This window comes from Lissotriton vulgaris, chromosome 1_1, assembly GCF_964263255.1.
Source record: "Lissotriton vulgaris chromosome 1_1, aLisVul1.2, whole genome shotgun sequence".
In the NCBI taxonomy this organism is placed as follows: Eukaryota; Metazoa; Chordata; class Amphibia; order Caudata; family Salamandridae; genus Lissotriton; species Lissotriton vulgaris.
In genome coordinates, this window is record NC_141685.1 from 155,840,788 (window position 1) to 155,866,775 (window position 25,988).

Consider the following 25,988-nt stretch of genomic DNA (forward strand, 5'->3'; position numbering starts at 1 on the left):
ACCACCGAAACCAGTACCACCCCTGTGGACGAAAGAAGATCGGGCCTCTCGTCCGAAGAGGCCCGAGAACGGGAGAAAAGCCGGCTCCACGAATTGGAGCTGGCTCGACTCCGCTTAGATGGAGAACTCAAATTGGCAGAACAAAAAATAACCCTCGAACACTTGCGGCTCAGGGAAGAACGAGAAGAGAAAAAGAGCCAGAGGGAGCTGGAAGAAAAAACACTAGCATACGAGCATGAGCTCTCTCTCCCACTCTCTCCTGAGGCGGAAGCCGGGAGATTTTATGCTCATTTTCACTTGTATTTACATGTATTCACCGTGATTGTTTTTATACTGAGTCACTTGCTTCGCTATCCGCGCCCTACCGCCCAGCAGATTGACTGCTGATGCGGACAGGGTTGCCATAGCAACACCGCCCTTCGGCCACAGGCCACGCCCATCAGAGCTGACCACGCCCACCGCCAGCCTCTTAAATACGATCGCGCTGCTCACTAGCGCTGTTGCCCTGACTCTCTCCTGAGGCGGAAGCCGGGAGATTTTATGCTCATTTTCACTTGTATTTACATGTATTCACTGTGATTGTTTTTATACTGAGTCACTTGCTTCGCTATCCGTGCCCTACCGCCCAGCAGATTGATTGCTGATGCGGACAGGGTTGCCATAGCAACGCCGCCCTTCGGCCACAGGCCACGCCCATCAGAGCTGACCACGCCCACCGCCAGCCTCTTAAATACGATCGCGCTGCTCACTAGCGCTGTTGCCCTGACTCTCTCCTGAGGCGGAAGTCGGGAGATTTTATGCTCATTTTCACTTGTATTTACATGTATTCACCGTGATTGTTTTTATACTGAGTCACTTGCTTCGCTATCCGCGCCCTACCGCCCAGCAGATTGATTGCTGATGCGGACAGGGTTGCCATAGCAACGCCGCCCTTCGGCCACAGGCCACGCCCATCAGAGCTGACCACGCCCACCGCTACCCTACCCCACCACTATTTACATGTACAGGAACCGGAAGCACAGTGGACGAGCGCAGCGGGCGCGACGATTGCGCTCCAAAGGCGCGCATAAGGCAAGCTCGTCTGCGCTCGTCCGCCCCGAGGCCGGGCCTAGGGCCACCCCCCCTGTGCCACCGCAACCCCGGCCCGCCACCAACCTATCACCACTAACTTACTCCTCTGCTGAACTCCTTAGTATCAAACCTAAAGCAGAGACAGCCCACTCTCTACCTCACTTCAACTATAACAACCCTTGTATAGGACCGCTTAAATGTCCCACTTGCACTGAGACTTTGCCTGCTCATCCCATAACCCCTCCCCTTTTAGTGTCAGCAGCACTCATAAATGTACGCTCCCTGCCAAGACATAAACTTGAAATCGACGATTTCATAGACTCACATAAATTAGACATATTATTTATCACTGAGACATGGGGAGACAAATCCTCTGGCCCTGACTTCAGAGATGCTACGCCTAATAACTACTGTGTATGCAAGCTAGACAGACGTATAAGAAAAGGCGGAGGAATAGCGATCATTTATAAAGACCACCTTAAACTAACTACAACAGAGACAACCTTCTCTGAGTGCGAGGCTCTCCTTTTTACTATATGCCTCTCCAGCAAAACAACATTTAAAGGCATGTTAATCTACCGTCCCCCAGGATCCAGATCTAAATTTCTCTCGCTCTTAGATAACATCATCGAGACGTCAATTGGATCCCCACACTTTACCATCTTGGGTGATTTCAATTTTCATCTTGAAGCTCTGGATGACCCCGATACTGCAACAATACTCGGTGACCTAGAGGCAGCTGGTCTCCTACAAATTGTTAAACAACCCACCCATAGAGCAGGACACACTCTGGACGGACTTTTTACCAACAACCCTAAGATCTCTATCACTAGGGTTATCCCTCTAGTTTGGACAGATCACTCTGCAATATGCTTCTCCATTCCCACCAACCCCGGTCCCCCCCGACACTTTCTCAGTCTACCAATTTCAGAGACTGGAAAAACATTAATCTCGACCATCTCACTCAGATGATGCGAGACAGCCCCATGCCAAACGAACAGGATCCCATAGCAGCTTCGGCTACTTACCTGGAGAATCTGAATGAAGCATGTAACAAGCTAGCTCCCACAAAAACCTCTCACCGGAATAGAAAATTTCCCTCAGCCCCTTGGTTCTCCGAGTCGCTCCCACTACAGCGACAATACTGTAGAAATTTAGAAAGGCAGTGGCGTCGCCACTTCAATAACACTGACAAGATTACCTACAAAAACGCCCTTTCCAACTACAAAAAACTCATAACAGCTGAGAAAACCACCTATTACACCAACCAAATCAATCAGGCCAAAAACTCAACAGGGAAACTATTCCAGGTGGTAACATACCTGTCCAATCCTCCTGCACCCCGTTCAGAAGGATCTCAGGCCCTCTCGGACGCATTGGCCAAATTCTTTGAAGATAAGGTCAGAGCCATTTTTTCCACTTTCCCGCCTGACCCTTCTCTAACTTCCATCGTGCAATCTACCGCCGATAATGCCCCAGAATTTGCAGCCTTTGAAAACACCACGCAAGAAATCATTCAACCCTTGATCGCCCGAACCAAATCTGGTTCACCTTTCGATCTTTGCCCTCCAGGCGTTCTTAATCTTATCCCTGACGCTATTGCCCCGTCACTAACTACCATTTGTAACGCAATGTTTACATCCGGCACCTACCCCTCGGTTTGGAAGGAATCTATTATCAAACCTCTACTAAAAAAGCCCAGCCTAAACCCTCTCCTTCCTGCCAGCTACAGGCCCATCGCATGCCTCCCATTCCCTGCTAAGATTTTTGAAAAAATCATGAACTCTCAGCTGTCAACCTATATTCACAACAACAACCTACTGGATGACTAGGGGTGGGCGGCCAGCTACGCTCCGTGCACGGAGTGTGCGTAGTGCCGCCTACTCCGCATTTTGCGTAGCGGGCGTAGCCAGGCGGCACTATGCACGCTCCGCAGACGGAGCGTAGCTGGCCGCCACCCGCCTCCCTCCCGCCCTCCCTAAATACTTTAAATTAAAAGTTTAAATTAGTTAAAAGGCACTTACCTTGCCCTGTGCTGCCCGCCGCGTCCCCGGGGCTCGCTATCTTCATTCTGCCGTCTTGTGTACTAATGCGCATGCGCGGGCGGCCGCGCATGCGCATTTCTCACGAGAAAATGCACATGCGCGGCCGCCCGCGCATGCGCATTAGTAAACAAGACGGCAGCAATGAAGATAGCGAGCCCCGGGGACGCGGCGGGCAGCGGCGGGCAAGGTAAGTGCCTTTTAATTATTTTACCCTTTTAATTTAACGTATTTAGGGAGGGCGGGAGGGAGGCCTGTGGTGCGTAGTGGGGCTACGCGGAGTGCGGAGGTGGGCGTAGTTTCTCTCCCACTTCACGTAGCTCCGCGAAGCCCCACTACGCCCACTACGCCCAGGGCTATGGATGACACCCAGTTTGGGTTCCGACAGGGCCACGGAACTGAGACTGCGCTCTTAAAAGCAGCGGACGAGATACGGTCCACAATGGACAACGGAGGAGCCGCAATCCTGATACTTTTAGATCTGTCCGCAGCCTTCGACACGGTCGATCATGCCACTCTGATCGACCGTGTCGCGGCCATAGGAATAAAAGACAAAGCTAAGGATCTTCTCGCCTCATTTCTGTCCAACCGCCCACAAACGGTGAAGCTAGGCCATTACACCTCCCAGACCTTTTCCCTGCCTTGTGGAGTACCACAGGGATCCTCGCTAAGCCCGACACTATTCAATATATATGTGTCCGACTTAGCGAGGGTCATCAAATCCCACGGAATCTCCCTCACTACATACGCCGACGACACCCAACTGGTGTTGTCCGTATACGACGATGGCACCTCTGTAGCTGCTAATTTCCAAATTGGAATGAAGGCAATAAGCTCCTGGATGTCATCCAACTGTCTTAAACTAAATTCTGATAAAACAGAAGTGATGACATTCGGGAGATTGCCAACAACCTGGTCCCCTCAATGGTGGCCCCATCAGATGGGACAACCTCCAGAACCAGTAAATAAGGTACGAAACCTAGGTGTTATCTTTGATAACAAGATGTCCTTCCAGCAGCATGCCAACTCGGTGGTTTCATCTTCCTTCCACATATTAAAAAGGATCAAAAAATTAATCCCGTACCTACCATCATCCGCAGGCAAAACCTTAGTCAGCACGTTAGTCTTTTCCAAAACTGACTATTGTAATGCCTTGCTACTAAACGCACAACAAAAGGTCCTTAACGAATTACAGACAGTGCAAAATGCAGCGGCCAGGACTCTGTTATCCATTCCCAAATTTGCATCTGTCTCCCCCTACATCCGACAGCTACATTGGCTGCCGGTGAGGAGCCGCATTAAATTCAAAGCTTTATGCATAGCTTACAAAGCTATCCATAACCACGGCCCTCTATTCCTAAGACAAGCCTTCCGCCCGCTCGAACACCCAAGAACATTACGTTCATCCTCGGCTCATCTGCTAAGAGTCCCTCGCACAAGAAGGGCCAACTGGGGCGACAAACGTTTTTCTGTTGCCACTGCCAAATTATGGAACACGCTCCCTCTCCACATCAAATGTGCCCCAACTCTGCTCAACTTCAGAAAAAAACGGAAAACTTGGTTGTTCCCAGCCTAATTCCCCCCCTATCCGCCAGAGAGTTCTGCAACTTTAGCGCCGAGACACCCTTGGGTATTTGCGCGCTCTAAAAATCGCCAAATAAAATAAAAAAAAATAAAATAAAAATGCCCTGTATGTGGGTATCCCAGACTACCAAATAAAAAGATTGCAGCTGGTTCAGAATCAGGCGGCCCGCCTGATTTACCATCAACCCAAGCATCATCACGTCCGCCCACTGCTCAAAGCCTTGCATTGGCTCCCGGTTTCTGAGCGTTACAAATTTAAATTGGGCTGTCTAACTTATAAATCTTTGGCCGGTCTGGGCCCCTCTTTTATTTCTTCTCTTTTGCTCCCCTACCTTCCTACGCGACATCTTCGCTCTTCTCATCTGGCTCTCCTTCAAATTCCGAGGTTTAAACGCAAGAAACACGGGGGCCTTAGATTCTCGTTTCTGGCTCCTTCGTTTTGGAACTCACTCCCAGCAGAACTCAGGCTTTCTCTGTCCTACCCTCACTTTAGATCCCTTCTTAAAACTCACCTGTTCTGCAGTATCTACACTTAACACTCCTTACACTTTTCTCTTCCTGCTGCTCTTCCGCCCCAGCGCCAAGAAACCGTCCGGTAAAAGTTGCGCTTTACAAGTAATTTTTACATTACATTACATTACATTACAATGAGAACTCCCAAATGTCGCATGTACACAGAAGGTTGAGGAAGATCACCCATTTCACACGGCCAATGCTGGGGGCCCCAAAGAGTTTAATTTTTACTCAAAATAAGGACCTCAGTTTTTTCACTGTTTAATTTAAGAAGATTGGCTTGCATCCAAGATGCAATGTTCCTCATAGCAGTCTGAAGAACTGAGGGTCCAAACGTCTTTTCCGTATAAAGGGAAAAGATGATCTGGGTATCATCAGCATAAGAGAAAAGGCACAACCCCACCTCCTCTGCTATTGTTGCCAGAGGTTTAAAATACAGATTAAATAGAAGAGGGCTTAAGATAGAGCCCTGGGGTACCCCATAAAAAGAGGAATGAGTTTTAAAAGTGTCTCTAGCTGAGAAAACTTGAAAAGTCCATTTGGCTAGAAAAGATGAAAGCCAGTCAAGTGCACAGCCAGTAATGCCAATGGATTGCAAAGATTTAATTAACACAATATGGGACACTGTGTCAAATGCAACACGCAGGTCAAGCAATATAAGGGCCATGGTGTCCCCAGAATCCAGTCACTGCTGTATCATTTCTGATACTCCAAGCAGAGTTGTCTCAGTGGAATAACCGGCTCTAAATCCGGACTGAGAGGAGTGTAGAAAGTTAGTAGATTCAACAAATTGAGTTAGTTGCTGGTTAACATGCTTTTCAAGGATTTTGGAATAGGTAGGAAGCAAAGAAATAATCCTAAAATTAGATGGCTGAGATGAATCAGCATTGGCCTTTTTTAAAAGAGGAAGGACCTTTGCATGTTTCCAGACTGAGGGTACAGTAGCTTCTTGGATAGAGGCATTTGGCAGCTGCATAATTAACATCAAAGAAGATGATTCCAACTGCTGCAGCAAGGATACAAGAATGAGATCACATGGGGAGCGAGGTGTAATACTATTTAAAATCTTTTTTAAAGAATTACTGTCAAAAGGTATCCAAGATTTCAGTCTAATGGAGTCCTTCACCCTGTAATCAGACTCAGACGTGAAGGGCGACATAACAGATGCCACTAGCTGAGTATGTTGTAATACAGAGTGTATTTGCTCTACTTTATCCACAAAGTAGTTAGCAAGGCTGTCGCATCGTTGCTCATTTAAGGTAGGTGTCATTGACTGTGTATCAGAGCCAGCAAGTTTTTTTTACCATAGCAAACAGGGTACGCAAACAATTTTTGCCATTAGAAATAGTGGAGGAAACATATTCCTTCCTTGCTAATTTACAAAGAGTTTGGTAGTATTTTAGACCTTGTTTATATTTAGATTTAGAGACCTGCATATATTTCTTCCTTCAGCTCCTTTCCAGAGCTTTACATTTGTGTTTTCCTGTTTTTAATTGCTCTGTAAACCAGGGGGCAGGAGGACGGTGTTTATGTTTTTTTTATAGATAGTGGAAGACAGTACTCAACTGCGTTAAAAATCCAATCTTGTATTACACTCAATGAATTTATTTTATTTATTTATTTATTTATTATGTCGATTTTTAGAGCGCGCAAATACCCGAGGGTGTCTCAGCGCTGTTATCACAGAACTCTCTGTCGGAGAAGGGGAGTTTAGGCTTGGAACAACCATGTTTTCAGTTTTTTTCTGAAATTGAGCAGAGTTGGTGCACATTTGATGTGGAGAGGGAGTGTGTTCCACAATCTGGCTGTGGCAACGGTGAAGCGTTTGTCTCCCCAGTTAGCCCTTCTTGTGCGGGGGACTGTTAGCAGGTGGGCCGAGGATGAACGCAATGTTCCTTGCTGTTCGAGCGGGCGGAAGGCTTGTTTTAGGAATAGGGGGCCATGATTGTGGATCGCTTTGTAAGCTATACATAAGGCTTTAAATTTGATGCGGCTCCTCACCGGCAGCCAATGTAGCTGTTGGATGTAGGGGGAGACAGATGCAAATTTGGGAATGGGTAGCAGGGTCCTGGCTGCTGCATTCTGTACAGTCTGTAGTTTGTTGAGGACCTTTTGTTGTGCGTTTAGAAGCAAGGCATGACAATAGTCCATTTTGGAAAAGACTAATGTGCTGACTAAAGTTTTGCCTGCAGAAGATGGTAAATAAGGAATGAGTTTTTTGATCTTTTTTAAGGTGTGGAAGGAGGATGAAACCACTGAATTGGCATGCTGCTGGAAGGACAATTTGTCGTCAAAGATAACCCCCAAATATCGTACCTTGACTACTGGTTCTGGAGGTTGTCCCATTTGTTGGGGCCACCATTGTGGAGACCAGATTGGTTGTAGTCTCCCGAATGTCATCACTTCTGTTTTATCAGAATTTAGCTTGAGGCAGTTTGATGACATCCAGGAGCTTATTGCCTTCATACCAGATTGGAAGTTTGCAGCTACTGTTTGGCCATCATCGTATACGGACAACACCAGTTGTGTGTCGTCTGCGTATGTGGTGAGAGAGATTCCGTGGGATTTGATGACCCTCGCTAAGTCCGACACATATATATTGAACAGTGTCGGGCTTAGCGAGGATCCCTGTGGTACACCGCAAGGCAAGGAGAAGGTCTGGGAGGTGTATTGTCCCAACTTCACCGTTTGTGGGCGGTTGGACAAGAATGAGGCGAGAAGCTCCTTAGCCTTGTCCCTTATTCCTATAGCCGCGACACGGTCGATCAGTGTGGTGTGATCGACCGTGTCGAAGGCTGCGGACAGATCTAAAAGTATGAGGATTGCGGCTCCTCCATTATCCATAGTGGATCGTATCTCGTCCGCAGCTTTCAGGAGTGCTGTCTCCGTGCCGTGTCCCTGACGGAACCCGAACTGGGTATCATCCAATAGGAGGTTGTTGTGGATGTATGTTGACAATTGCTGGTTCATGATCTTTTCAAAGATTTTGGCCGGAAAAGGGCGGCATGCAATAGGCCTGTAGCTGGCTGGAAGAGCAGGGTCTAGACTGGGTTTTTTGAGTAACGGTTTAATAATGGCTTCCTTCCATACCGAAGGGTAGGTGCCGGATGTGAACATTGCGTTGCATATAGTGGTTAGTGACGGAGCAACGGCTTCTGAGACGAGGTTGAGAACGGCAGGAGGGCATGGGTCAAGCGGTGATCCGGATTTGGTTCGGGCGATCAGGGGTTGAACAGTTTCTTTCGTGGTGTTTTGGAAGGCTGCAAATTGTGGAGTATTATTGACAATGGAGTGCTCGGTATAGGATAAGAAAGGGTCAGGAGAGAAAGTGGAAAAGATGGCTCTGACCTTATCTTCGAAAAATTTGGCCAGTGCATCTGAAATGGCCTGGGATCCCTCTGAGGAAGGTGGCAGAGGATTGGACAGGTATGTTACCACCTGGAACAGTTTTCCTGATGAGTGTTTGGCCTGATTAATTTGATTGGTGTAGTAGGTGGTTTTCTCGGATGTAATGAGTTTTTTGTAATTAGAGAGGGCGTTTTTATAGATACTCTTGTCCGAGTTATTATAATGTCGGCGCCACTGCCTTTCTAAGTTTCTGCAATATTGACGCTGTAATCTGAGGGATTCAGAGAACCAGGGGGCAGATGGAAGCTTTCTGTTCCTGTGAGAGGTTTTTGTGGGAGCTAGCTCGTTACAAGCTTCGTTCAGATTCTCCAGGTAAGTAGCTGAAGCAGCTACGGGGTCCTGATTGTTTAGCGGAGGGCTGTCATGTATGATCTGAGTAAGCTGGTTGAGATTAATGTTCTTCCAGTCTCTGAACTTCGTTGATCCAGAATTTGTCTGGGAGGGTGGGCAAGGATTAATGGGAACTGAAAAGCATACTGCAGAATGGCCTGTCCAAATTAGAGGGATGACCTTAGTGATTGCGATGTCTCTGTTGTTGGTAAAGAGGCCGTCTAGGGTGTGCCCTGCTAAATGGGTGGGAGGTTTAACAATTTGCAGAAGGCCTACTGTCTCTAAGTCACCAAGTATTGTTCCTGTATCAGGGTCTTCAGGAGATTCAAGATGAAAATTGAAGTCACCCAAAACGGTAAAGTGTTGGGATCCAATAGACATCTCGATGATTTTGTCTAAGCTTGAGAGAAATTTTGATCTGGATCCTGGGGGTCGGTAGATTAGCAAACCTCTAAAGGTAGTTTTACTGGAGATGCATATGGCAAAAAGGAGAGCCTCGCACTCAGAGAGAGTTGTCTCTGATGTTGTTAGTTTTAGGTGTTCTTTGTGTATAATTGCTATTCCTCCGTCTTTTCTTAATGGTCTATCTAGCTTGCTTACACAATAGTTGTTGGGCATGGCGTCTCTGAAGTCAGGTCCAGAGGATTCGTCTCCCCATGTCTCGGTAATAAATAATATATCCAGATCATGGGAGTCAATGAACTCGGCGATTTCAAATTTGTGCTTAGGTAAGGAACGTACGTTTATTAGGGCTGCAGACACTGTAGGTGGGGAGGTAGTAGGGTCTGTAGGCGGCGTCTTCGTGCATGTGGGACATTTAAGCGGTCCGATGCAAGAGTTGTAGTTAAGGAGGGGTAAGGGATGGGCTTTCTCGGTGTATGGTTTATAACTGAGGAGTTCTGCGGAGGAGTAGGATAGCAGTGGGGAGTTGGTGATGGGCCGGGGACCAGGCGGAGCAGGGGGGGTGGCCCTAGGCCACCCCTCGGCGCGGACGAGCGCAGACGAGCTTGCCTTATGCGCGCCTTTGGCGCGCAATCGTCGCGCCCGCTGCGCTCGTCCGCTGCGCTTCCGGTTCCTGTGCATGTAAAATAGTATTGGATTGGATAGTAGAGGGTGTGCTCAGCTTCAATGGGGGTGTCCTGTGGCCGAGGGCGGCGTTGCTGTGGCAACCCTCTCCGCAACAGCAATGGATCTGCTGGGCGGTCGGGTGCGATCAGCGAAGCGAGCGCTTCAGAGTCAATTCAGGTGACAGTAAATTACAGTTTTAAAAACACAACGTGCTAGTGAGCTAAAATCTCCCGGCTTCCGCCTCAGGAGAGAGTCTGTGACAACAGCGCTAGTAGGCAGCGCGAATCAATTTAAAGGCTGGCTTGTGGGCGTGCTCAGCTTCGATAGGCGTGTCCTGTGGCCGAGGGCGGCGTTGCTGTGGCAACCCTCTCCGCAACAGCAATGGATCTGCTGGGCGGTCGGGTGCGATCAGTGGTTGACATATGCTCAATGATAGGGGCACTATCAACGAGAGTCTTATTAACACCTTCAATGCTAAGGGAATTCCCCTGCTGTGCTGACTATTGAACATCTCCATTATTCATGACGAGCTGGGCTCGTCATCAGCGCAGGAGCAGTGCACTGCATGACGAGCCCAGCTCGTCATGAGCGTCGAAGGCGTTAAAGACATCCATATCCAATTTACTCTATTTTTTTTACACCAAATTTGCGCTTGTAAGCCCTAAGGGTGAGGTCAGCATTGCGCAACTTCTTTAATACTGCACCCAGCCTCCCATTATGCCCCTCAAAATCCACACCAAAGAGGAGTACATCATCTTGGTATACCTTGACACCCTGAAGGCCTCCAAGAATGCCCTCCATCACCCTCTGAAAAAATGAGACTGCAGAAATCAGTCCGAAAGGCATTCTTAGAACTCTAAAGGTACCAAAGGGTGTTACACAGAAGATAAGGTCCTGGGAAGAGGAGTGAATATTCTGAATGTTCTGAAGAGGAGTGAAGGCTGGCGTGGTGATAGGCGGAGGTCAAGTCCAAGGAAGAAAAATGCCTTGCCCCCTCAAGAGAACACAGCATTTTAGTTATGTTGGGTAAAGGGTAATGATCAACAATAACTGAGTTGTTGAGCTCCCTCGAGCTGACACAGAGCCTGGCCTCCCCATTGGCTTTGCGGGTCATAACAACAGGAGAGAGCAACTCCGTTGCTTCAACTTCTCAAATGATGCACTTGGATAAGAGATTGTCTAATTCAACTTTTATGCTCTCCCTTACTTTCACAGGTGCATTCCTGACATTAACTGTTTTTGGTGTTAGATTTGACCTTTATCCAATGTACATAGTTTTTTTAGACAAACCCAGTTCGCCTGCAAAGACCTCAGGTAATTCCTTGATCCAGTCTCGATTAGTATTACTAACAACCCTAACTGGTGGTAATTCATTTAGGCAGACAGATCTCATTGGGATCAAGGCAGATAAGTAGATCACGTTGATGGAACCAACTTATGAGCGGGTCCCCTTTCATCAAGACATAGATTTTACCAGGGATGACTCTCCCTTTGAAGTCAATTGTGCCCCAGAAATAAGCCAGCAACTCAATAGTCACTCCACCTTAACCTATTGGTCTAATGTCTGGCTTCAACACGGTGACTTTGCCCAGCAGATTACACTCATAAAATGTTTTTGGGACTAGCATTATCTTGGCCCCAGAGTCGAAGAGCATGCTCACTGGAGCATCATTGATCAAAACTAGCTCCTGAGGGCCATCACTAATATTCCCTGTGACTGGGAGAATATTGTTTCCTTCCAATTCTTCTTCATAAAGATCAACTTCCCTGACTTTTTTATGCTCGTTGCTCATTCTGCAGCTCTTTGAGACGTGACCTTTTCTCTCACAAGGTTTGCACATGGCCTTTCAGCCCAAGTAGTCTGTAACCTGTTGACTGCGGCACAAATTTTGCCGCGGTGTGTGCATAATAATGAGTGGGCGCGGTTCGGGGGGTCCCCTGCCATCCTCCGCACATGCTCACTGTGACGATGGATGGCCGGGCCGTCCGATGCACGCAACAGGTTAAAGTTGGCCATAAGGTCAGAGTTGCCATACCTGAAGCACTTCCCCTGAAAATTCTTTGTGTTAAAGGGCTTTGAAGTGGTGTTCGATTTGGGTTTAACAAATCTATCCACCAGCAATTTGACATTAACATACTCCTTTTTATCACCTGAACTGTCTTTGCATATAATATCAATACACGCTTTTGAATGCTCGTGACTTTTGGCTATGGTCAGCACTTCTTGAAGAGATGGCGTGTCTTTTTGCCACAGGGCGTGTCTCGTTTTGTCGAGGGCATATCCCAACATGAACTGATCTCTTAAGCACTCCTCTAAAGCTGCACAAACATTGCACGTGGAAGCCAATTTGTGCAAATTAGTTATGTACTGTTCCACCGACTCATCCTGCCTTTGCATTCTTCTCCCGAAGTGATATCATTAAAGGACAGTACTCACTTTGGGGAGGTAGTGCAAGTCCAACTTTTTGATGCCGATCACATATTCATTAAGAGTGGCAGAGTCACTATCAGAGAGCTCAGGAAGGTGTTCAAAGAATTCTTGTCCCTCAGAGCCCAAACAATGCATTAACCATGAGGCTTTCCTCTCTGCACTTAAGGAAGTGCCACAGACACGAGCATAATGTGTGAAACCCATCTTTCACGAGAGAGGAGGAACTCCTGGAGATATCAAAAATAAGGGAGGGGCAGTGACATTTTGCATGATGTATGTACTATGTTTTGACCTACTTACTACTTAAGGAAGATCTTCAGTGATCTACTTACAGTGCACAATATCCACAAACCTTATAAGTTGTGCGTGTCAGCGAAACTGCGTGAAACTTCAGCAATTAAAATTTAGGCCAATGCGTACAATCCCAGAAACTTAATTTGCTGTGCGCATCAGCGGAACCATCAGCCCGATTACTGATGGCACATATTTATATAGGGAGGAGTCACTTTAGTCTGGTGCTCAATTACATGTGTACATGTGAGTCTGGTGGTGCCTGAGAACTGAAAGGCACATATTTGTTTACCTACAATTTCATGTATGTCTGATTCATTATTCCTATTACAGCGCCATCTACCTTGAGATGGCCCATCCCAGACCAGTGTGTGGACAAAACACATGCCGACAAATCAAGGACAAAGGGATTGGGACATGGTCTAGGAACACTAACAACAAATCCTACATCAAACCTCACGTTTAACTGATGGAGAGCTAAGAGTGACCTGAAGCGTAATACTGTGAAAAAATAACGTGGAGAATTGCTGAAAATTAAAGTAAATTAAATAAAACTAATAAAGAACTGCGGTGTGACCTGGAAGCCAATTATTTCTCAATATAGCCCTAGTTTGTGATTACCTTACAGTGCTCACATTATCATCCGCACTTGAAGAGATGGGAGCCTGGGGTGTCTGGTCACAGAAGCTCATTTACATACAAAGGGGGTGACAGCCTGTACACAACGCAAAGCACAACTTGTTTATGTAAAGTGCTAGTACACCGAACAGGGTAAAGTCTTGTGTCTCTTTTTTTCATTTTCTTTAATATATCCTGCACCTTGCTCTCTTCTTCTCTTACTCTCATTTCAATTCATCATAAATTACTCAAATTCACTATTGCTTTATCAGCACGGCACAAGTCGGGGGTAGCCACAGTTTGAAGGGGTCCTCCCACTATTATCTAGAAACAGGACTCAGTTCCACCTAGCTCCTTAGCCTGCAACTGATAATTGTTACTTTGTGCCCCAGCACTGCAGACAGAGGCCTCTGTGTGTTTGTTTGTGTGAGTGGCGCAAGAGAGGAACAGAGAACTCGACAAAATTAGGCCTTCTATTTTTAATACATTGTAAATGTGAAACACTTTGGGGCTTAGGCGCTGGATAAAGAATAAAGTCAGAAAACAAATGCAAATTAAAAGCACATTTTATTTATTCGCTGAAAACTGTTTAAAAATGAAATTTCCAACTTCCACATATCTGTTTAAAAATATTTACACTTTCAGTCATTTCCGAGTTTAGTTACAAACTAATAGTGGGAAAAACACATGATGTATAAAAACTGAAACCAAAAACTTATTTTTATATTATTTTATGTTTCTTGTTTTTAAAACTGGCTTTCAACCTTTCACATGAACATCATTATAAGGGCCTGACATCACTTCTTGTGATGCCACTACATGTGATGTCACTGTGATTTGCATATGATAATGGGTTCCTTCACTATTTTACTTACTTGTGCCCTGTTTATTGGCATGACATGGGTCTATAGGTATTAAAAATAAACATATAAATTCACAGGTGTTCAGCCCGTTTGTCTGGTGATGTCACACATTAACATGTATTCGGCTGCTTCTTCTATTTTTGGGTGATTACAAATAACGTGCTGTTCCCCCTCCTTCCCGTTCTCTCTTTTTCTCCCCCTTTCTTTGTCTCTCTCGCTCTCTTTATCTCTCCCCCTCTCTATCTCCCACACATTCTTGTTAGCCTTAGCGTCATGAATGTCACTGCCACTTCTGGCATTCATATGACAAATCATTCAGAAAATTTGAGGACAAGGGACAATCAAGTTTGGAAGATGAGTTGCTGGGAGTGCAACTGATTGTCCTGGCACATATATGCTTTCGATGTGGGATTTCACCACATTCTTCAAACAGAGTCTACTGCTTACAATGACTCAATTCTGGTAAAAAGTAGAGTTTGGCAAGTCCCAAAATGAATAGGGATAGCCAAGTTGGATAGGAGCCACGGGTCACACTTAGTTATAAGGCCCGAGGCACGAGCTGATCCATCAACCGATAAAAGTGTGTAAACAATGCAGCAAACGTTACTTAAAAACAAGGTATATGCTCTTTTATATCTAAAAATAGGTTATTTCTTGAACACCTGTTCTTCGCTTTAGTTCATTACATGTACTGCAGTGGCATTTGTTAATAGTAATACATACATTTTACCAATGAAGTTTCCATCTCCAGAGCCCTGACAACATGTCCACTCTGGGTGTGTTGGGTTTATACGTTTCATCACTAATCCGACAAGTTAGCTGCAAATACCGCTGTTAGTCCCAGTATTGTTCAGTGTTGCTTTTACAGGTTGTGTGGTCAGGTGCGATTGAATGTTTTTCTTTGTATCTCTCCTTCACCAAATAAAAATCAACAATGTTTCTTTTCTTTTAATCCACATTGTACTAGACTCCCACTGTGTATCCTGGTACATCATGTCACTTTGCTATGTGTATGGAAGTGAACAATCACTGGAAACAAACACTTTTATAATTCTGCCAATACTGTTATCTGTTTTTCTTCTTTACAGCTAGTCGGATCTTCTATCATCTGGTATTTCAATGTCCCACATAATTTGAATTTTATCTTTTTCTGTAATTCATTCCTCTCACTATAGCTGCACTGTTCAGCTCTTGTCTATGTCCTCAGGCGGGTCAATATTATTTTTGATGTTGTTAAATTCTTTCTGGAATCTCTACATCTCTAGGATTATTTCCATGTGAGTTAAATGAAGGAGTGTATTCACTGAGGGCAGTGTGAGATCAAAAGTTGACAAAAGCCCTTCACACTTTCAGTGCCCTTATATGGTTTCCCCCTGTGTGTTCGCTGATGACTTTGTAGCTCTAATTGTCGACTAAAGCTCTTCCCACATTCATTACACTTGAGTGGCTTTCCCGTGTGTGTGTTTGTTGATGTTTTCATATGGCTGATAAATGACTAAAGCTCTTCAAACATTCACAGCAATCATATGGTTTTTCCCCGGTGTGTATTCGCTGATGTGTTTGTAGGTCTGATAATTGACTAACGCTCTTCCCACATTCATTGCATTTGAATGTTTTTTCTCCTGTGTGAGTTCACTGATGATACCTTAATACTGAAGAGAAACAACAACTACTGTCACATTCACTGCAATGATAGGGTTTTTCCACTGTGTGTGTTCGCTGATGTGTTTAGAGGTTTGATAATCGACTAAAGCTCTTTACACATTCACTGCAGTTGAATGTTTTTTTCCTGTGTGTGTTCACTGATGGTTTTGTCGGTGTGATGACTCACTGAAGCACTTTGCATATTCAATGTACTTGAATAGTTTTTCTCCTGTGTGCGTTCGTTGATGTCTTTGCAGGTCTGATAATTGACTAAAGTTCCTCCCACATTCATTGCGCTTGAATGGGTTTTCTATTATGTATGTTCGCTGATGTCTTTGAAGGTGTGATAACTGACTAAAACACTTTGCACATTCAATGCACTTGAATGGTTTTTCTCCCGTGTGTGTTCGATTATGACTTTGAAGGTGTGATAACCGATTAAAGCACTTTGCACATTCACTGCATTTGAATGGTTTTTCCGCTGTGTGTGTTAGTTGATGTGTTTGGAGGTTTGATAAGTGACTAAAGCACTTTGTACATTCACTGCACTTGAATGGTTTTTCCCCGGTGTGTATTTTTTTATCTTTTTGGAGGTTTGATAAGTGACTGAAGCACTTTGCACATTCACTGCACTTGAATGGTTTTTCTCCTGTGTGTGTTCGATTATGACTTTGAAGGTGTGATAACCAATTAAAGCACTTTGCACATTCACTGCATTTGAATGGTTTTTCCCCTGTGTGTGTTTGTTGATGCCTTTGGAGGTTTGATAAGTGACTAAAGGACTTTGTACATTCACTGCACTTGAATGTTTTTTCCCCTATCTGTATTTGCAGATGTCTTTGAAGCAGTGATAATCGACTAAAGCTCTTTACACATTCATTGCACTTGAATGGTTTTTCCTCTGTGTGTGTTCGCTGATGTCTTTGAAGCACTGATAATCGACTAAGGCACTTTGCACATTCACTGCAATGATATGGCTTTTCCCCTGTGCGTGTTCGCTCATGACTTTGAAGGTTTGATAACTGACTAAAGCTCTTTACACATTCACTGCACTTTTTTCTCCTGTGTAGGTTTGCAGATGGAACTTGAGTAGTGATGACAAACTAAAGCTCTTGCTGCATGTGTATGATTCTTCTTTCTTGGTTAGTGTCCGTGGGTCGGGTATATATTTGCCTACATCCCATGACTGCATTTCCTCACGGGCCAACATGGCCGATAGAGCACTTGTTTTTTTCTCACACACTTTATACGTGTGCAGTATTTTGTATGTTTGATTTCTGTTTTAACAATAAAATGCGATTGCCACCAAATATTTGCCTTACTCCTAATATCTAGAAGGTGTCTATGTAGGCGATTGCGCCTTTAGATTGGATTATGGCAATGCACGCTTGCGGGTAAAGATGTATCTTCCTTCAGACTGGTGCAAATTGTGACAGTCTGTTGTATTCTAGATAGAAGAACTCCTCTTTTCTTTACCCGTCATTTGTCTGGCTCCGCTCTGTTGTGCTTTTCTCATGTTGCTGTTGTTTGGCCAGAAAGCATTTACAATTCAGCTAGAGCACTGAATGATGGCTTGTCGTCATTTTAGAAAACAGAGCACTGCTGTAATTACCTCATACCGATCCCATGATCAAAGTTGGTTTTAGACACTTGTTTATACAGGAGGCGGTTTGTTATTGTTGTTGCCTTATTTTTCCTAAGGTCATTTCTTGGTCTTGCGGCGTGGAGGTGTACAGCTCAGTCTCTTACAATCACTGAACTGCCCTTGATGCTTCATCCGGGATCTGTCAGTTTGTGTGCAGGTTCCTCTGTCGCCGACTGCACTGATGTTTTCCTGAATACTGTAGCTAATTATTTCTGCTATTATTGAAGATTTACAGCATTCGCTTCATTATTGATGGTCATTTCATACAGTCAAGGTTTGTTTTCTGTTGGATGTAAAGATATATAAAATTACTAAATTGAAACATAATGGAATGAAAATTCACAATGTTTAACTGGTTGTAAAAGACATTTTAGGGGAGATTTATCAGCGCAGCCCATCCCCCCCCGCGAGGCTGTGTTGCGTGACAGGGAGGGAGCAGGAGAGCACCATATTTTCAAAGATATGGCTCTCTCCTTCCCTTTCCCTTGCGCTGGCACTGATTACAGTGGTCCTGCGCCATGCACACACCTTAGCACCAGAGCGCTAGGGTGTGTGTGTGAATCCAGCAAAGATTTTGTACAGGAAAGACACACTTCCTGTACAAAATGCTATGCCTAGACACAAGGGAAACTTTTCCCACTTTGTATGCATGTTGTACAGTGCAGCACATATGCAAAGTCAGAAAAGGAAGGAGAAATGCGTTGGACGCCATGTAGTGTAGTTCCTATATTTTCCAATAGGCTCTACGCATTGGAATAACATAAACGATAGCTTAGACGTAGGACTGAAGTCAACTAGGTCTCTATTGAATATGTTAGACTGAATTGTGAATGGCAGCTAGCTCAGAGGTCACTAGAAACTTTCTCGAATAAACAAGAAGGGATTTGTTTTTGACAACCACATAAACATGACAACTTTGTTCCCCAAGAATAAGAAATATATCTCTAGAGTCGCGGAAACAATAGATGGCTATTTCACTCAGTCAATCGTGCATGCTTCGTTTCACCAGAGTTTTCAGAGAAAATAGAGAGGCAGGCGTTTTCAATAAAAAGGTTATTTATTGAGCAGTCTTCTTTCTCATGCAAGAGAAGTGAATTGCTACAATCGCAATACTTGCAATGAAGTAAAGTGCGTACAGTAAAAAGAGTATTATGAAATAATACTGTAAAAGCATATTATGGTTTTTACACCATAAGATACATAAAACGGATAAAATACATATGATGATAAATAACGACTATAAGTTCTCAACTTGTGCGTCTAAAATACGCCTACCCCGGTGTACCTAACCTAAGTCTAGTACGAGGGAAGAAGTAAGTGAGGTGTAGCTTAAGTTCAGTATTTTTTGCCAAGAATCTATCCAAGATTTCTCTAAGAGTCTAATCAGCTCCGTACCTAGGTTTTAGAACGAAGGAGGTCTTGTATCTCTCTCTCAGGATCCGATCTCCCAGTAACCTGCAAGGGTAGCAGGGAAACACTGGAGCTGGATTTCTCGGCAGGAGAAAAGACAGCATCTTTCTCAGTGCGTCAGCTGGAGAGTCGGCTTCCTTCGGCACTCGCTACAGCAGGGCGTCAGGCAAGTAGTTAGTCGATCTGCTCCAAACCACTGTTTGTTTGCTAGGGCTGATGTGGGTATATTTATACCTGGAAGGTGCCGAGTTTGACGTAAGGTTGGACATAATAAAGTCACAAAGAACTCGCAGTTCTTTGGAAACTCCATGATTTGTTGGACAAATCAATACTTGAGCAGGGGAAAGTCCCGGACTGCTGAAGGTTAGTTTTTCCAAGAAATCGTTGTGCATTCTAGGAACTAGTGGAAGTAGCCATGCCGTATTTGAACTGCATTGGCCATGTCTAAATATGGTTATGATTCTTATGCCTATATAAGGATATGAAGAGTTATACCTATATTTGGGCACGAATCGGGAAACTTACACTAGAGTTCTAGATTCGTCTACAACACACTGTGAACAAAGAAGGCCTCTAAGGGCTGCATCACTTATTGTGCCACCCTTAGAGGCCCTGTACCCTGACACTCACACACTGCCTTTGCAGGTTGTGTATCTTGGTGCAGAACAAAGTGAAGAGTCGACATGGCACATCCCTGTGTGCCATGCTGTAATGACCGGATTTTCTGACCAGATATCACCAACCTACCAAGACACCACCTATCCAGTCAAAACGTAACCATCTCCCTCCCCAGAGCCTACTTGCCAGAGTACCTAGGTACCCTCCTGGGGATAGCGAATTAGCAATATACAAGCTCATATCATCAAAAACACCACTAAATCTATAGGGATCACTAAGAATATTACTAAGGAATTCCATATCCTACACCACACTCATACCTTATAGCCTCGCGGTAAGTCATACCCAGGCTATACTACCAACCTTTACCTGTGAAGGAGGCAGTTCTCATGCAATTACCATTACACACCAACCCTGGTTGGTGCTCACGCAAGCCGCAGTCTTCCGTCGGGTATAAGCGCCGTATCCCCCCAGCGCATCACAGAAGCCCCAATCCAGCGGGTACACACGCTGTATCCCCCCGGCGCATCACACAACCAACACAGTCCCGTGTTGGTTATACGCTCACAAGCTTTCACACTGATAAACACTGTATCCTTCCAGTGGTATCAATAACGCCGCAACACATCGGCGATCACGTCCTATGAATATCTTTGACTCACTCTGTTGGGAAGTTTCACTATATGTCTAATATCTACTGAGGGTGTCTCATATATAATATTATCCCTTATGTGGCAAATAGGAGATCCAATCCTCACACACAAGACTAGCCAAATGTCTGATGTATAAAGGTTATTCCCTGATTTAGACGCTCCCTACTTCCTAATTATCTGTGCACCACTTACCCGGACGGGATAGGCCTCCGTGCACATAGCAGCATCCAGCTAGAAGAAAAGGTTAGTCATACCATAAGAACAACACTTACACATTGGTCAACTAAGAACCTGGGGTCCCTTTATTACACAATATAACATCACAATAACTAGAAGTAAAAGGGAATAGATAATACACAGATCTATGGGGTCTCTTTATTAGAATAGCACACAAGTTATTAACACATTCACATATAGCAGTGTAGCTGAAAAGGAAAAGAATGAATTATAACAGGACTGCACACCGCTGCAAGAAAAGAGATTAATACAGTAGGGAATATATATATATAGCCTAAAGCATAAAGGAAAAGGTTAATGCATAGATTTATGGGCACTAATATAACAGGACAGATATCACCTGATTAGTATGAAGTCTTGCGCTAGCTGTCATCTGGGTTCTTCCTCTGCCTTTGTTCATCTTAGAATCTCCCCTGCACTCTTGGACACACATCTGCGTCCATCACTTCTGCACTGGATTCCTCTCTCCCACGAACTGCCTTCATTTCACTTCCCAGCTTCAATCTAATGGTATAGTTCCTGCTGCTCTGATATCCATCTGCTTCACTGCTTTTTCACTCGGTCTGATTATCCCAGCATGTCCTACTCACTCCAGCTGCCTCCACAGATTAATCCACAATATAGCTCAGTCTCTTATCACTCCAAAGTCCAGCTGTTAACTGCCTGCTTCAACTGATCTCTCATGATGTAACTCCATTCGGTCTCACTCTGTATGCATCTCTGCCTGCGTCCACATAAGTGTCTGCCAGAATCAAACTGCCAACTCCTCCTCTCTGCCTTGTAACTGCTCCTGACAAGTAACACTCTCTCTCTCTCTGGCTGTAACTCCTCCTGATCACTGCTCTTCGAACTGAACGTTCTTCCAACTGACCAACTGACTCCAACTCACTGCTCTTCCAACTGACAAACTGACAGCTCCACCTCTTTGCACTTTGCTAATATAGAATGCTCTTTCCTAGTGGAAAGTTCCAGTCAGCAGCCTGCCGCCCACCAGATTTCTGCACCACTCCGCGTCAAGGACACACTCCCAGCTGGCCAGTCTTTTGTGGTGTCTTCGACACAGAGAAAAATACAGTCTACCGATAAGGGTCGGCTAAGGCTGGTTCTCTCCAAGCACATAACACCTCAAAGCTAAACATTGCCTCTCACCTACAAGCATCCCACTCTGCCTCTGCACGAGACAAAATGGAGTGTCTCTGGTTCTGGGCCTTACAGGCCCAGAACGGATGAAATAGATACATAACTCTATCATAGTACATACACAAGCCCTACAAATAGCTAATATAAAGTCAGGACTACAGAATCCACCCGCTACTATAGGCCTTCAGGCCTGAAAATGATGAAAGGACACATAATTATGCCAAAGCCCATAGGCAATAGTCAGAAACAAGGAGTCTATCCCCATATAAAGCGGCTATCCTCTAGTTTATGCTTCTAGGTCTGGAAATAGGCCTGAAAAGGACCAAAACCCCTGCAAAACAAGCTAAGAATAGAGATCTAGGATGTAAGCAAGCTAAAGTCACCATCACTCAGAAATAGAACGAAAAACCCGGTCACTACATTCAACCCTGACTTTTCTTGTTAACATCCGTAAACAACAACAAACAAACAAATAAATAAACAACAACATAACCTGTCAACAAAATTAAACACAAAAAGAATCCCTAAAATGAATGACAACCAAGAAAATACCACCTAACACTTGATGTAGGGACTGTAAATCTGACAACTAACTGAAAACTAAACAAACCACCCTTGATCTAAATATTGAAATGTAAATAAAATTGATCTGATAACAACAAAAGCTAACCAAAGCACCCTTAAACTAAATGTTCCTCAACCTCTAATGATAACTCATGAAATCTATTGATGTGGGGAATTGTTTGTGGAATAAAAACAGCAAAGGGCCTAAATGAGGCCTACCTACTTCGGTCAACTTAAGAAAGGATTTGGTAAAATCTGACAAATAAACATGACAAAGGGTCCTCAAAGTTGGGGCAACCATTACTAATAGATCTAGGGCATAACATAACTAAAAGACACACCTCCGAGGATAACTCAAAGTCTAAGGAGACCACCCTTGGAACTAATCCCACTGTTCTAATTAAGAGTTCATGGATCAAAGTGAAAGTGTAATAGTAGGGAAACAAGAACAACCACATTTCTACAAAAATAGCTGGTGTAGCACTATGCATATCAAGCAGGAAATCAGAAAAGGTGATCTAAGTGTGGTGCATATACTCTTCTAAAAGACAATTCAGACATAAGTAGTCTGTCCAGAAATCCCTACAACCAAAATAGCTAAATCATAGACTTAAACTTGGAAAACTGAGTAATAGTAGACCATGGCAATAGGCAAAGGTCATAAATCATTTAACTCAAGAAACAGTTTGCACATAATCCCTCTGTATCAATCTGTGGAACACATGTGTGCACCATCATTCAGAACACTGCTTTTCCTTCATTGGCAAAACTGTTTTATAGAAAACAGCAAACTATCAAGTATGTGAGAGATAGACAAGTGTAAAGTCAATCTGTATCAATGATAGAATCGCGTAGCATACTAAAATCAAAAACATCAGGATGATTGTTGATGTGTATCACAGGGCATCAGATTACTAAAGCAGCTTCACTAATTATACACTGCACCCTATGACTTTTAAACAGTATCATTCACATATATCAAAAGGAATCATTGAACCAAAGGCCTAATCATGAATGTGGCACTGCATCTTTTAAACTGGAAAAACAAAACACAGCATATTATTCAACCACTGACAGGACTGGAAAAGAAAAACTATTATTGGCATTGGGGCCTGCGTGGTAAATGCAAAAGTGGCATCAAAGGGCATATAACTGAATGTCCATCTGAAATAAAAACATGGGAAAAATGAAAGGCTCAGGAATGCAGGCCAAGAAATTACATTGTAGACTCCTTTGATTACAACCGAATAAAAATGAGTTCTTTTACAGAAAATTTCTTTTTTGGTAGTCCTATTGGCTTTGTCAAAAATATATTTTTTTAGGAAATCCAATCCTGTATAGAGTTTCAACCTGACTGCTGATGCAGCCATCTGTAGATTCTAAAAAGTTATATTTAAGTGCATAGTTCATTTCAATAATTCTTCATTGGTTTCTCCTTTAAAAGTTTCTTCGTGTAGGCCACAACCCTCTGTCTTCATCTCAACCAGGAAGCGCTCCATCCGTAGTCATCAACTCCAGCCACCGTCAGCTGTCCGGTCTGGTCCCAGGCTTGGGGGGTGATTTGGGAAAGGGTCACACACACTCGAAAATAAAAAAGCTCACCATTCCAAAATAACAAACGAATCACACATACGGGGCCCCCATACAAAGCATTTGTAAATACAAATAAAACAGTATCATCAATCTTGCAAAAACAAATTTTCAATTTGGGAACACCCCTTTTACTTTCATCTCTGTACGAAACCTTAATTTTAACAATACTCTTATAAATCCAAGAAACGATTTAAACATTCTACCCACAACATATCCTCTAAATGTATTTAAATAAAATCTATGTTCTATTAGCATTACTAACAGGGTTTGCTTACTTTCATCCCACTCCTTTGAGAAGCAGCCCCCACCTTCAGAAAGATGTCTCAGTGTTTTGAATCAGTTCCAACCATAATAAGACAGGCTACCAGCCCACACTACCTCATAGCACCTCCCCCTGGATGAGATCACTTAATTAAAAAAAAATGACAGCCACAGGAAGGGCGCACCCTCACAGGCTTCACTCATTTCAATTAAAAGATGCTGTATGTCCGGAGAGCAGATTATCCTCCACCCTTTTCAAAACAGTGAACGCAGAAAGCTTCTGAATATTTGCCAAGAATAACACAGCAAAGGCCGGTCTGCTAGCAGCTCCGGAAAAAGTACCCCTCCTTCACAGAACACTCTTAGAGCTCGCTCGGCAGAGTTTATCAGTCAAGGTCACAAAAACAAATTCCTCCTGTCTACAAAAACATATTCGTTCTCAGGCTTACAAAGAAACCCTGTAACACTGCACAGTTATTTCTAACTAATTTAAGCAAGCAAAAAGAACACGAAGAAAGGCAACTTTTTAAAACATGAATTAATAAAGACATTTCTACAACCTGAAACACATGACAGCATTCTGAATTAAAAAGTATTATATTTCTGCAGCCTAATGAAAAAACGAATTTAAGACAAACTAAATACCATTATTCACTGTTACCAGCTGTAAAGGAAAACATTAAACAGAGAAAATAAATGCATTGCAGCAACGTACACTTTTTCAAAAGAACACTTGGGATACCATTAATTTAAAAAGAGGGGCACAGCATAACCAGGAATTTAAAATGAGCGTAACATTTACTATTGTACTGACATATTTATTTTATGCAGAAAACTATTTTATCGTACCTTAGTGGGCCACATTATACTGAATGGGATTTCCAACATTTACCTCACGGTTTGAGCCTAATAGTAAGGCAAAATACAGAATCATTTGCATTTGAAGTTTAAACATAGGGGGTCTAGCTTGCTGTATGTGACATTAATTAATTCTATTTTTTATTAGCAAAACACACTACAGAGCATCTTTTTTTTAAAAAAAAAAAAGCACACGGTTGCAAATCACTTTTTTCAAGCACATTCTACGTTGGGTCTGTTTAATTTTCACAACCGGTGTTCACGTACTAAAACACAGGCTCGCCAAAATACTGGATCGTTTATCTTTCTGCACATTCCTGTGCCAGCTGAAAAACCTCTCTTCCAAAGCACATTTCAAAAGCACCCGTAAAGTCTGCAGCCTTACCAGGCATCTCAAAACATGACACTTTTACACATTTATCACGATGTATGTGAAGCAGCCTATCCAAAAAAAAAACTGCTCCTGCTCAAGATGTTAACTCTTAGTCTGCCAACTAAATGACACTTTTTCCTCACCAGCCCGTAAACTCATGGAAGTTCACCTGTCACGTTACACAAAATAACAGAACCATTTCTAAACAGTATCTCTAATCCCTTGAAAGAGAACCAGCTCTCTCCTGAGAACATGCCACTTTTTTCATACAAAAGTTTACATTTCACAGCACAAGCAAATGCAGCAAGCCATTTAATAGGCAATTTACAAGACTTTTCATGCACATATTTACAACAGCGCCATCACCAAGATGTAATTGGCTTCATCACATACTGTTACCTTCAAGCCTGACAGTTCAAACACCAAGATGAAAAACATTTCTCCTACATTGCATACGTCAAATGCCATGATGTACTGCAATCCACTTACACTTCATCTGTTCAAGCCAATAGGTCAAGGACCACATTTCACCATGCAATTCACAGACTGTTCCCAGATGTCATTTTTAAAGGGTTTCAAGTCCATATACATGCCAGGGGCCACTCCCCCACATACAGAACGTTAACGGTTCGTGACGCCATAATGTAATGACCGGATTTTCAGACCAGATATCACCAACCCACCAAGACACCACCTATCCAGTCAAAACGTAACCATCTCCCTCCCCAGAGCCTACTTGCCAGAGTACCAAGGTACCCTCCTGAGGATGGGGA

At 43.8% G+C, this 25,988-nt stretch overlaps 1 protein-coding gene and 1 long non-coding RNA gene across 3 annotated transcripts in view; both read right to left on the reverse strand.

Annotated features, from left to right (window-relative positions):
- LOC147737922 (uncharacterized) overlaps nt 1-25,988 on the reverse strand; it is a 288,729-nt gene that overhangs the window by 113,157 nt on the left and 149,584 nt on the right. The window lies entirely within an intron of this gene.
- LOC147737923 (uncharacterized) overlaps nt 15,944-25,988 on the reverse strand; it is a 40,755-nt gene continuing 30,710 nt past the window's right edge. Inside the window, exons 3-4 of the mRNA XM_086956581.1 lie at nt 24,877-24,890; nt 15,944-16,925 (exon numbers count right to left, since the gene is read on the reverse strand). Coding sequence (XP_086812707.1) covers nt 16,019-16,925; nt 24,877-24,890 — 921 coding nt within the window. The 3' untranslated portion in view covers nt 15,944-16,018. The remainder of the gene's footprint in view (nt 16,926-24,876; nt 24,891-25,988) is intronic.